Source organism: Micropterus dolomieu, linkage group LG19, assembly GCF_021292245.1.
Source record: "Micropterus dolomieu isolate WLL.071019.BEF.003 ecotype Adirondacks linkage group LG19, ASM2129224v1, whole genome shotgun sequence".
NCBI lineage: Eukaryota > Metazoa > Chordata > Actinopteri > Centrarchiformes > Centrarchidae > Micropterus > Micropterus dolomieu.
In genome coordinates, this window is record NC_060168.1 from 5,052,381 (window position 1) to 5,064,637 (window position 12,257).

General features: G+C 40.8%; 1 protein-coding gene across 1 annotated transcript; it reads left to right on the forward strand.

Annotated features, from left to right (window-relative positions):
• The first annotated feature begins 2,933 nt into the window (after positions 1–2,933).
• LOC123957792 (magnesium transporter protein 1) lies at positions 2,934–11,977 on the forward strand. The gene is made up of 10 exons (XM_046030859.1): positions 2,934–3,091; positions 3,607–3,776; positions 3,854–3,971; positions 5,361–5,501; positions 5,657–5,797; positions 7,224–7,313; positions 7,403–7,466; positions 7,867–7,941; positions 9,500–9,590; positions 9,702–11,977. The coding sequence occupies exons 1-10, from the start codon at positions 3,011–3,013 to the stop codon at positions 9,715–9,717; spliced, it is 987 nt and encodes a 328-aa protein (XP_045886815.1). The 5' UTR covers positions 2,934–3,010; the 3' UTR covers positions 9,718–11,977.
• The last annotated feature ends 280 nt before the right edge of the window (positions 11,978–12,257 follow it).

Genomic DNA, 12,257 nt, shown 5'->3' on the forward strand with positions numbered 1-12,257 from the left:
AAAGATAGCTGCAACTCCACCTCCTCGGCCTGTGCCTCGAGGAATGTGAGTATTAATATGACTGGGAGGGGTGGATTCATTTAGGCTAACATATTCTCCATCACCCAGCCAGGTTTCAGTAAGACAAAATAAATCAATATCATAATCTGATATTAGTTCATTTACTAGTACACTTTTAGAAGAGAGAGATCTGATGTTTAAGAGTCCACATTTAACTCTCCTATTCGTTTGCACTATTGCTCTTACCTAAACTCCCTTATTACATGCACAACAGACTCAACCTGACAATGTTCACATAAACCATTTGGATGCTTTCCCATTATCTTAAGTGTGCTACTTAGATTGGCACTTATTCTTATTCTACTGAAAGTGACCTCTGCTTTTCTTGGCCGACCTATGTTTCTAAATGATGAATTACCTTGCTGTTAAAATTATACAGAAATGTTCCTCTTATTTCAGTGTTCCACTGCTCTTGCCCCTCTTCTTTTTCAGGGATTGTAATCCAGTACACTTCTTGTTAAATTCAATGAATATTTTCTCACGGTTTGTCAGCTCTCCATTGTGATTGTGCTCCGGTTTTCCTACACGCAGGATCGAAAACGGGCAATAAGACGAGGGCAAAGGCCAAAAATGTTATCATGATAAAAAGCTCTTCATGTCTTTCTATATCTATAATTATCACCAATTATGGCATTATCAAGTATCAAATCTTTATTTCTTCAAGTTTGAAGACTGAGTGAAAGTTGAAGAAACCTGATGGTTAATTGTGGATTAAACTCTTCTTTATGGTCAACACTTGAGGCCAATCAGTGGATCACTTCACAAATCTGAGGTAGAACATTGGAAACAATTATGATAAAATCTTTGTTAACACATATGCATGAGTAAAATAAGTAAAAGCTAGCCCTATGAAGGCCTAATACCACACCTGGGAGAGATGGTCTGGGGTACAATTATTGTATGGCATTAGAGGAAATGTTAGCGCTGATAAATACAGTATGGGAGGAAGGGTTAATCCCGGGAGAGTGGAAGCATGCAGTGGTCATCATGATTTTAAAACCTGGGAAGGAAGCTGAGAGTCCTGGATCTTCCAGACCAATAGCCCTTACAGCAGTTATCAGCAAAATAATGGAAAGAATGGTTACAGATAGACTTGTGCACAGGCAGCTGGTCTTTCAAAGCAGGTTTAGGCTTGGTAAGGCAACAGTGGATTCAGTTCTATTATTAGATAGAGAGGTTAAAAGGGCTCTAAACAAAGAGGTGGTGCAGATGATGGAGCAATATAGAAGAGAGGAAAAGAACTTTGGAAAAGAAGACGGAAGAGAGGGACAGTTATATACAAATAGTAAATCTTCACTTAGAGGAGATGGGCTTGATCGGGGTAGAGGTAGTGCTGTCTGTATGCTGGCCAGTTGTCCCTCGATGGTTATGGTCAGAAGCTGAAATAGACTTGTCTGTTAAAGAGTCAATACAGATCAATGAAATGGGAAATCCTGTAGTTTGTGTAGAAGAACACCTTAGGATTAGGTGGAGGGACTATATAAGCGTACATACTGATGGGTCTACAGACCCTGAAAGGCTTGTATGCTCCCCATGTTCAAATCTGTCAGTGTAGAAGACTGCCTGATGGGATTTCCGTATTCACTGCAGAATTAGTTGCTTTATTGTGAGCAGTGTGGTGGGTGGAGGAAGGGGGTTCATACTGTGTACAGACTCCTTATCTGCCTTGATGGCATTGGGTGGGGGTGAGGGTGGAAGAGCTAGGCCAGACATAGTTGGGGAGATTTTAATGATGATTTTTTAACTGGAGTGGCAGGGGTATAGTGGGGGTTTTCTTTGGATGCCAGCGCATGTTGAGGGTCATGAGGTGGCAGATCAGGTAGCTATAAGGCAAGTTTGAGCAGGGATAGTGTAGATGTGCAGGGGCCACTTGGTAGGATGGAATGCGAAGATTGTACCTCAGTGAGAGACTGTGTCATCTGTGGCAACAAGAGTGGGAAGCAAACAAAAGCGGGAGAAAGCTGTACAACATTCAACCTGCAGTAAAGCTCGGCAATAGAGTGACCATGCCTCGGACTTAAGTTAAAGTGACAAGGCTGAGACTGGGACATTGTGCATAGAGAGCAGTTGTGAACACTGTGGAGTCCTGGAGTCTGTACAACATAAATGCATTGCCCACTCTATGCCAAGCAAAGGAGGGATTTATTCATAGGATTAGGCAAACTGAGCATGGAAATATTTTCCATCTGAACACTGCTGAGTGATGGGGTAGCCTACTTCAAAAGGAGAGATATAGAGAAATAATAAACTTCCTTAAATCCACAGGACTATATTGCAAGTTATAGCTTTTCGGGTCCTTTCAGATAGAAAGTAATTTGCGCTGCGCAAAAGTTAAACTATTGTGAACTTTGACCACGTCCTTTTATTGTGGCCAGCCTCCTAAAGCACACCTGTGCAATCCCCATGCTGTCTGATCAGCATCTTGATATGCCACACCTGTAAGGTGGATGGATTATCTCGGCAAAGGAGAAGTACTCACTGACACAGATTTAGACAGATTTGTGAACAATATTTGAGAGAAATAGGCCTTTTCTGTACATAGAGAAAATCTTATATCTTTGAGTTCATCTCATGATGAATGGGGGCAAAAACAAAAGTGTTGTGTTTATAATTTTGTTCAGTGTAATATTAGATGCGTTCGAGATGACAGAAGAAGAAGAAGAAGAAGGATGCCTTATTTTAAGTCCAGCATGCATCACGTTAAGTGAGCGCTGCGCAGCGCTGCATGAAGTCAAACGCACCTATCGCCATTAGGTGATAAAGCGTCAATGGTAATACTATACTGGTGGGAGGCAGCAATGCACTAAAACAGTGCCGAGAAAAAAACGCAGAAGAAGAAAAGGGAGCAGTGAAAAGGACCGGCAGCTCACTGTGATTGGCTGAGAGGTGACCAATAGGCAGCTGACAGGAGTTACCGTGTGTGGTGGTCGGGCTGCAGCAGTGGTGCACAATGTTCGGGAAACTTTCCTATTTGTTGTTTCTGCTCATTATTTTCTACAATGGCCACACTGACGCGCAGAAGAAAAAAGAGGTAACATACTTTTAATATCATAAAGTGGAAAAAGTTCATAAATTTTCTCCGGAGATGTTTGCGAGGTTTTCTAAGTTGACTATAGTCCGTGTCAATGTTAGAGGCTAACGTTAAGCTAACAGCAACCAGAAATGAGCTGACCGTAAGTAGTTTTCAACAAATAACATTAATTTGACCTTAACTCATACACACTGAAAACGTTTGCTAAATCGTAGTGCTGGTCGTTTGCCGTTCGGGTAAGGTGAGCTTACTAAACCCAACAAAAAGTCAGCCACTGTACCACAACAAACTGCTACAGGTAGTACGGTGTTGCGGAAACTTCACTTCCGGTATCCCTCTGCCGCAAAATGACAAGATGATCCGGCCAGTCTGCATCATAAACACCCCTTAAACTCTAACAAGCCGTTATACATGCTTTCCACATTCCATTAGGATTCTGGGATAGCTTTTGTTCTCTTTTGGCCTGTTTTTGCGCCTGACAACATGAGCTGTCTTCGTGTCTGTGTTCTGTCTAGACTCTGCTGTCAGAGAAAGTGACTCAGATGATGGAGTGGGCCTCCAAACGTTCAGTCATCAGGATGAATGGAGATAAGTTCCGTCGCTTTGTCAAGGCTCCTCCCAGAAACTACTCCGTGGTCATCATGTTTACAGCCCTGCAGCCACAGAGACAGTGTGGGGTTTGCAGGTTAGAAGCAGGAGCAATAGGTACAGATCCTGTTGTTTTTATTCTAATGTGAATTTAAATGCATCTTTTCATTTCAGACAAGCTGATGAGGAGTTCCAGGTGCTGGCTAACTCCTGGCGTTATTCCTCTGCCTTCACAAACAAGGTCTTCTTTGCATGTGTCGATTTTGATGAAGGATCAGACGTCTTTCAGATGGTGAGACAACTTCTTGTTCTCCAAGACTAGCATTATGCCTTTTGTTTTTCTAAGAGTCTTCCATCCAACACCAAAAAACTGAAAGTGTTTCATTGAGAGCTTAGAGTCTTCAGGCTGTGAGTATTACCAAACATCTGCAATTGGCTCATATCAGCTCTATTTTCAATTACAATTTTAGCGTCCTACGATTATGAAAACAAAGTTATCGAGATAAAAGGCTGCTCTGGTTTTGTCTTTTGTCACCCCTGTCCTTTACAGTGGTGGCTCTGCCAAACCTTAAAGCCCAAACTCCCTCTCAGCAGGGTAGAGGCTGTGACGTTCAGCTCGAGGGGAGATGAAATTATTCTAGCGTCTACCAGACTTATCCTCTACTCATAGCTTAACAGATTGTTGACAAATTGTTTCTACTTTTCTTATTCAGCATTGGTTTAATCATCACTGCATCTCCAGACAGAACACCAGGTTTGAATCTTAGCGTCATCTAATGTAACAAGTTGTCGTCAGTAGTTCACCTGTTTCTGCTCCACACACACTGTGCACACAGACTTTGAGCCCTCAAAGCAGAAACACTGCGCTGCCTCATCCTCTTGCGTCCAAGATGCTGTTTAAAGTTAATAATGTTGAATTACTATTTCTTATTTAAAGAGGTCATATTATGCTTTTTGGCTTTTTTCTTTTCTTTATTGTGTGTTAGCACTTTCAGACCAAAAGCGAATCAAGTGCTCAGGGCAGCGTATTAAATACAAAGTCAATACTTCATATTTATTTATTTTTATATAAAAACCTGACAAAATTGGATACTGCTTGGAGAAAAGAAAGCGAGGAAGTTGAACTACCTGGTGAGTTCAGAAAATGTGCGTCTGTTACTTTATTCCAGCTATTCTGTGAACAAGTTAGCATAGCTCCAATCAATTAAAACTCCATTCAGAAAATAAACATTTTAAAAGTTGTTGTCAAAGCATGTTCAAAACAACTTACAATAAGTGCGTTTAAACTCCACAGGAACAAGAGCGAGATGTCATCAATATCTGAAGGTGCATCTCTCCTAAACTAATAACTGAAAAAAATGCTGAGGTTCCTTTCCAGTGATGCTGACAAAGTCGAGGCTGAACTGAAAGATTACCATCACTCTGCTTTAAAAGCTAAAAGGCAGAAACGTCTAAATAAACAACTCTTGGTTCTTTTGAACTCTTTTGCTTACAAACTGTGTGGATGTGATCTGGATGTTCCTGCAAAAGAGACACTTTCTGTCAGTGAAACCTGAATAAATAAAGAATAAACAAACATTAAAAGCTGAGAGATTGGAATAATGAGGGGTTTCTGATTTGCTAAGCTCATTTCATCAGGATCTGCTGCATATAATGAATGTTTTGACTGTTTGTGTTGCAGCTAAATATGAATTCTGCTCCGACCTTCCTTCACTTCCCATCCAAAGGAAAACCCCGCAGGGCTGATACTTACGAGCTCCAGGTCAGAGGCTTTGCAGCTGAGCAGCTGGCTAGATGGGTGGCAGACAGGACTGATGTGCAGGTAATTGCAAAAAACACATCATTAAAGCGGACTTTAAGTGACCAGGGCCCTGAGGTGATCCATCATTGTGTTTGCTATAATGAAATAAACCAATAAATCCTGACTCATCAATCGGACTCATGATGACTGTAGCCTCATGTTTGTCTGTTTTTCAGATCCGTGTCATTCGTCCTCCCAACTACGCAGGGCCTCTCCTGCTGGGCTTCCTCCTGGCTGTGATTGGAGGACTGGCGTATCTACGAAGGCATAATTTGGAGTTTCTCTTTAACAATAATGTCTGGGCCTTCTCTGCGCTGGTAACAACAACCAACACACAGTACATCTGTACATAGATACATGGTGTTTGTGGGAAGTAGCCTCCTCAGCGCTTTTACACTACAATCACGTTCACCATTCATACACTGGCGGAACAATTCAGGGTTCAGTATCTTGCCTACGGACACTTCAACATGCAGCCTGGAGGAGCCGGGGATTGAACCGCCGACCTGATTAATGGCCGCCCAGAATGACAGATGAAACATGTAAATTTAAGTTCAAAAACGGCATCAGTTCTTCTAGGAACATTTACACAAAGTCAGGGATTTTGTAGGCATCTTGTCAGCTATATGATTAAACAATTATAGCAAACAGGTTATAATGATCGTAAAGTCAATATATAGGTTGAAACACAATCATTAATAGCTGTGTTGGAGAAATACAGCTGGGTGAGGAACAGCCAAACTCCGCTAACAAGGTGAGGCTGCTGAAGACAGTTTACTCTCAAAAGAATAAGCAGAGCAACAAGACACAAGGTAGTTATACTGCATCAGCAAGGTCTCTCCCAGGGAGACCTTTCAAGGCAGACAGGGGTTTCCAGACGTCCAAAATTTTCTATATCGGGATATGAATTTTTTGTCATATCGCACAGCCCTACTGTAGATTATTGATGTTGATATTTTTATTCTTGGCTCTATGTGAATCCTAACCCTGCCTCTACAAACAGCAAATATAGAGAAATGGTCAAATGTTGGTAGCACAAGGTAACAAGAGTTAATGTTACTTGATCAGAATTTAGGAGCAGGACATTTCATCTTTATTTAGCTTTGTATTACAGAGGGATGTGCACCTGCGAGTAAACTGTCTGAGGCAAGAGTGTTGAAATGCAATTAGTACGATTTGTAATTAGGGCTGTGCATCTTCACTGGTCTCACAATTCGATCACGATTATCAGGTCAAGCATTCGATGCGATATGTCGACGCATCACCTCAAGGGTGGGAATTCCTGTGCAACTCATTATGATTGTGAGGCTACGATGCGACAGGATAAAGATGTATTTTTCAATACATCTACAAGCAAAACATTTGTAACAATCCAAACACAGCATTAAATTATTACAGCTTTATTACTGACCTCTGCTGCTGCTCCTATCATTTCTGATGCTGCTGTTATTAGTATAGACTGTGACCTGCACTGCACATTTACAGCCAGACTGAAACGTAACGCTCATGTTTTCCGCTGCTTTCACCTTCACCTACTGCCGCCTGTCACGTAGCTGTCCTTTGAAGAATGAGGAGAGATTTTATTGATCATGTGAAAGTTTAAAAGCAGCAGTCACTCATCAAACAGCTGCCTGTCTGTGCTGAACAGGGAGAACCACACGTCTCCGGAGCTGCATTTCCGAGTTCTGCTTTTATATAGCGGATAATAACATAGAAATTTATGTGTGTTTATGTGCGTTTCAGTGCTTTGTCCTGATCATGACTTCAGGTCAGATGTGGAACCACATCAGAGGACCACCTTATGCACACAAGAACCCCAGCACCGGACAAGTTGTAAGACAGAAACACACAGTATATCCTCAGTCACAATATAATATGTGAACTAACTATCAGAATAGTCTTAAACTGTCTGTGTGTTTCAGAGCTACATCCACGGCAGCAGCCAGGCCCAGTTTGTGGCTGAGACACACATTGTCCTACTCTTCAGTATCCTTCCGCTGTATGCATACTGTATCACCCTCCCTCAGCACACATTGAAGACTTAGGCCTAAACCCCCAAATCTGATCTAGAGTAACTCTTGCAAAATGCACAGATAAAAACAAGCTCAGGATATCTAATGAACTAATCTTTGACTCAGACTCAGAGTGCCAGCTCTGGTCCTGTTGCAGATTTTCTTCACTCCGCTAGCTTAGTTGTATTGTTATGTATAAAGCACATCACCTGTATGTGGCAGGGTTGCAGACCACCTCTCTTCTACCTAACTTCAGCCCACACCATCGCATGCCTGATCTTGGCTCTTGCTGGGTTGGATCTGTTAAATTCTAGTGGTAATGGTCTGACTAAAGTCACATTCATTTGTTGTCTTAACCTTGACCTTACTGTCAGATGCTGCTATCACCATGGGAATTGTGCTGCTGTGTGAGGCTGCTACCTCTGACTTGGACATCGGAAAGAGGAAGAGTATGCATACACACTGATTATTCCTACTGACCTTAGCGTCTTTGCATACACTCAAAAGCATTTTTAGCTGAATCGCAGCATTGTTGGACTGTCGAGTGTTGGACTGCCCTTATTGGCTGTTGCTCTTTCAAAGTGGCACGACCAGTCCTTAATTGCGTCTTCCGGAGGCTTTCAAGCTTGGTTTATGCTCGCGTAAGACACTGTGGCCTCCACAGGTGGCATTTGAGCCACGAATGTGCACAGAGGCGTTTAGGGAGAGCGTGCAGTATTCTCTGAAACATCATGTGGTGACAAACAAAACATTCTCTGAAGAAGCAAGAAGTCTTCAGTGAGTGGAAGAATGTTACAGACTACACATGGCTGCACCCTCTGCTGTTCAGCTCCTCCAGGCTGAGAAAGAATTGTAATTAAAGTGGGGGTAGGCCATTTATGGCAGAAGCATTTTGTTGTGTTTGTTGGAATTGTCTTTACATCACAACAGCAAGTCAAATGCTCTGACATAAACATGGAAAAAGATCCAGTATCTGTGGCTGAAGATTCTTAGTCATCCTCGTGTTCTCTCTCTGACTGGCAAATCCAAGCTTTTTAACCTCTGTAGGGTCATTATGAAGGTGATGGATACTGCTTGTTTCTTTATCCATTATTGAGAATGCATCGGAGCATGAACAAAGCTTTACAGCGAGGCGCCGACACTCCTCGGTTCTGTCCTCAGGAGCCAGCTGGACAAATCGCAATATTGGTGCAATGTGCAAATCACAGAAGTTGCAATGAAGGTGCCTCTGCTGGATCATCAATTGATAGGTTCAATAATGATTACATGCCCATATATACATGAAAACTGTTTTTGTTCCAGCCTGAAGATATCTCTTCCTATTGCGATTAACTGACCAGGTCAGGTAATCGATTCAGTCGTTTTCTCATCTGCTCCTGTTAATTTACTGTTAATGCAAACTCAGCACTTCATCAGTGCAGATGTTCACAGTATAAGCCTCCCAGTGGCTCAGAGGGCATAATCTCTCCCTTCCCTTGCTGACTTTATAATCTCTTACCAAAAATGGTAAGGAGAAGTGATTGGAAGTAATCTGTGAATTAAAAAAGTGAGTTTTGAGCATAACGCTCTGTTGCTGTGGAAATGTACATCATATTTTCCCATGTGAGACATTATGGTACAGGCACCCATCCTGCTCAGTGCTTTTTAACCACCCTTTGTTTGTGGCAGCCATTAAAATACCACTTTGTGTTTGGGAATTTATAGCATATTTGTGATACACAGTGACATATGGTGAAAGTTAAGAGGAAAGACTGGTTCAAAACATAAAATAGAAATTCTGAAGCTCATTTTATTTCGAGCAGGTTGTGGCACATCTAGTCATTACAGGAAATATACCTGTGTATGTTAGTTTTGTAAAGACTTAACAGTAAAGACAGTTAATTACTGATGGTGAAATTGGAAGTCGTTATATGATGTTGAACATGAATGGGTCAGCACACGCATCCATTCATCAACACAGGTACACAATCTACTGTATAGCAAACTGTGTGTGTGTGTGTGTGTCAGTTATGTGTGTAGCAGGCATTGGTCTGGTGATGCTGTTCTTCAGCTGGCTGCTGTCCATTTTCAGAGCAAAGTACCATGGATATCCATACAGGTAGAGAGCTACAGACCCATTTACATCTGTTAATCCTGCTTTACCTGCTGTGATTGGCTGAGATAATGCTAATGCTTCTTATTGGCTAAAGTCGTTTTGTCTCTGTTGCAGTTTCCTGATAAGTTAGAGCTGACCAGCATCCTCCAGCACAGCAAGTTCAAGACAGGAAGTTCCCCAAAGTGCTGTCAACAAGCAGGGTGCTGTCCATGGCAACGATGTCACATTTTTGTCTGCTAAGCCATGGTTTGGCTTCTGATATGATGAGCCAAACGTGTGTGTGTGTGTGTGTGTGTGTGTGTGTGTGTACAGACACATGCATACATTGTGCCTTAAACAAAGACTCAGCAAGCAATTAATTTGCCAGTAACCGAGCCCTAATCATCAGAGTGCATTCTAAACTGTCTCGTGCCAAAATGTGTTTTATAGATTAGAATTAGGAAAAACAAAATCAGAATTTTCTTAAATTCATTGATTGGTGATAGTTTCTCAGTTACTGAACACAAATCTCAGTCTGTATCTTTATTTTTGAAACTGTTGGGACCATAAACAGGTCATGGACTCTGTTCTGTTTGTTTGATTGTGTTTTGTTTGTGTGTGCCTGAACTTAAACCAGGATTTAATATTTATTAAGGAGCAAAGTGGGAGCCAGCATTCACATTTTCTGGAAATAAGTCATTTTGGTTACACTTTATGAGGATATTACAGGAGCTATATAATGTCCTAAGATGTTTTCTGGTAAGAGCAATACATTTTGGTACTAAATGTAGGGAAAATGGAGATGTGATAGTACGCATAATATTATACCACCACAGGGAAGGACAAAAAACATTTTTTTCATGTACATAAAAACTTTAAGAAAACTTTAAGAAGCGGTAAGAAACATCCCATCACTAGGCTTAAAAATGAGTTGCTACTTCTGATAGGCATTTCTGATATTTCACTTTCTTTTAATAATGGAACTATTAACATGTTTAAGAATCACTGACAGTATTTTTGACTGTAAACAGGGAAGACTTAAATGCCATTTCATTTGGAATTTCAAACAAGATTTTGGTCCCCTCTGTAACACAGGGCCTCAATATCTGCTATTGATCTAGGACCCATTTGAAGTCTCTATCATGTCCGTTCATATTGTGTGTTAGTTTTGCGCACTCCCAAACAAGCTTTCTGTTCAATGGGCACAAACCAGTGGAGATGCAGTAAGCCTGGGGCTGTTGGTGCCCCTGGAGTTCTGGTTCCCTGTGACAATTGCCACTTTGGAAATGTTCACTCTTCCCTGGTGCACGTCTGCCTGGTTAATAATCCAGCCTTGATGGTTTCTGTTAACAACAAAAAGCTTTCCACAGTTGTTATTTACGCTTCTATTTGGAATTTTACTAAGGTTCATGGGACCTGTTGTACTTAGACCAGTTTACCCAGTAAACGGTATGTAAAACGTGATTTCACAGAAACAAAGAAGAAATGCTACTAACCGATGGCCATAACATAGCCCAGTAAAGACTGTGATATCATCAAGTAGTCCTTTGTTTCTGTGGTGATGAACAGTGAGGTCATCATTTAAAGAAAAGGTTTAGAATGCAGATTTGACCTGCAGTTTCACCCACTGCTACTCTAAGCTATGTGCCTTACACTGCTGAGCCACTAGGGTGTGTGATGAATTCTATACCCATGACCTGAATATAGCAGCGTAATTTTAATAAATCTGAAGGCAGTTTGACCAGGAAGCCAGTTCAGTTCCTTATCACTTCTCTCCCTCAGTGTAGTGTGTCACAGAGTAACACATTACAGCGTTCTGTTGACTTGGGGGATACATAAATGATGAAATTACAACTTAATTTTTCCAAACCCAGAAGCAGAATGTGTCGTCACACTCAGGGTTTGCTCAAACCTATCTGGAATCTAATAGTATGAATTACTTGTAGATTCAGGGATGGAAGGTTTAAAATATTTATTTTACAATATGATTTGTGCATTTTCAATTTTTTTTTAATCAAATGACCTCTACTAAATCTGTTTGGATTTATCAAGTCAGTTAACTATTTTCACATGGGTTTTGTGTAATATACCTTTGTTCTTTTCACCTGTACTAGGTCCGAAGTCAGCTGGTGTTATGTTAAAACAGAATAGAAGCATATGGCATATTAACAGTGCTCACTTCCTGTTGAAGAATGAGTTGGTCCCTTATTTAGAAGAAAGAATGGCCTTAACCCCAGAGCAAGATGAGATTTTGGAGTGTGTATACAAAACGTATTCATCAGAAGGATACATTTTTTTCTTTTGTATAAAACCAAGTGCTTTAAATGTTATGTGGTTGCCTTACCAGGATGTACCGGGGGGAATATTTCATCTGAAGTGATTCTTTCTGATATTAAAGTGCCTTAACTGCCTTTCAGTGTTTGTCTCAATTCAATTCAATTCAAATTCGCTTTATTGGCATGAATGTGTAACAACAATATTGCCAAAGCATCATACATACAACATAAGAATCAATCAATCAACCCCATACATTTAATTAAACAAGTAATTAAAGCGTAAAGTAATCAAAGCATATGTGTGTTTGTGTAAAGAAAAAAAAAAAAAGAAAAGAATATTAAAAATAAAATAAAACAGTAAGCGTGTGTGTGTGTTTAAAAATATATATTAAAAGTAAAAATAAATCAAACAGTA

Bases quoted from the DNA above. Each gene is read 5' to 3' on its own strand.
- LOC123957792 (XM_046030859.1), top strand. From the start codon at position 3,011: ATGTTCGGGAAACTTTCCTATTTGTTGTTTCTGCTCATTATTTTCTAC. The intron at 5,502-5,656 runs GTAATTGCAAAA...TCTGTTTTTCAG, and splicing joins CAGACAGGACTGATGTGCAG to ATCCGTGTCATTCGTCCTCC. The intron at 7,942-9,499 runs GTATGCATACAC...TGTGTGTGTCAG, and splicing joins GGACATCGGAAAGAGGAAGA to TTATGTGTGTAGCAGGCATT.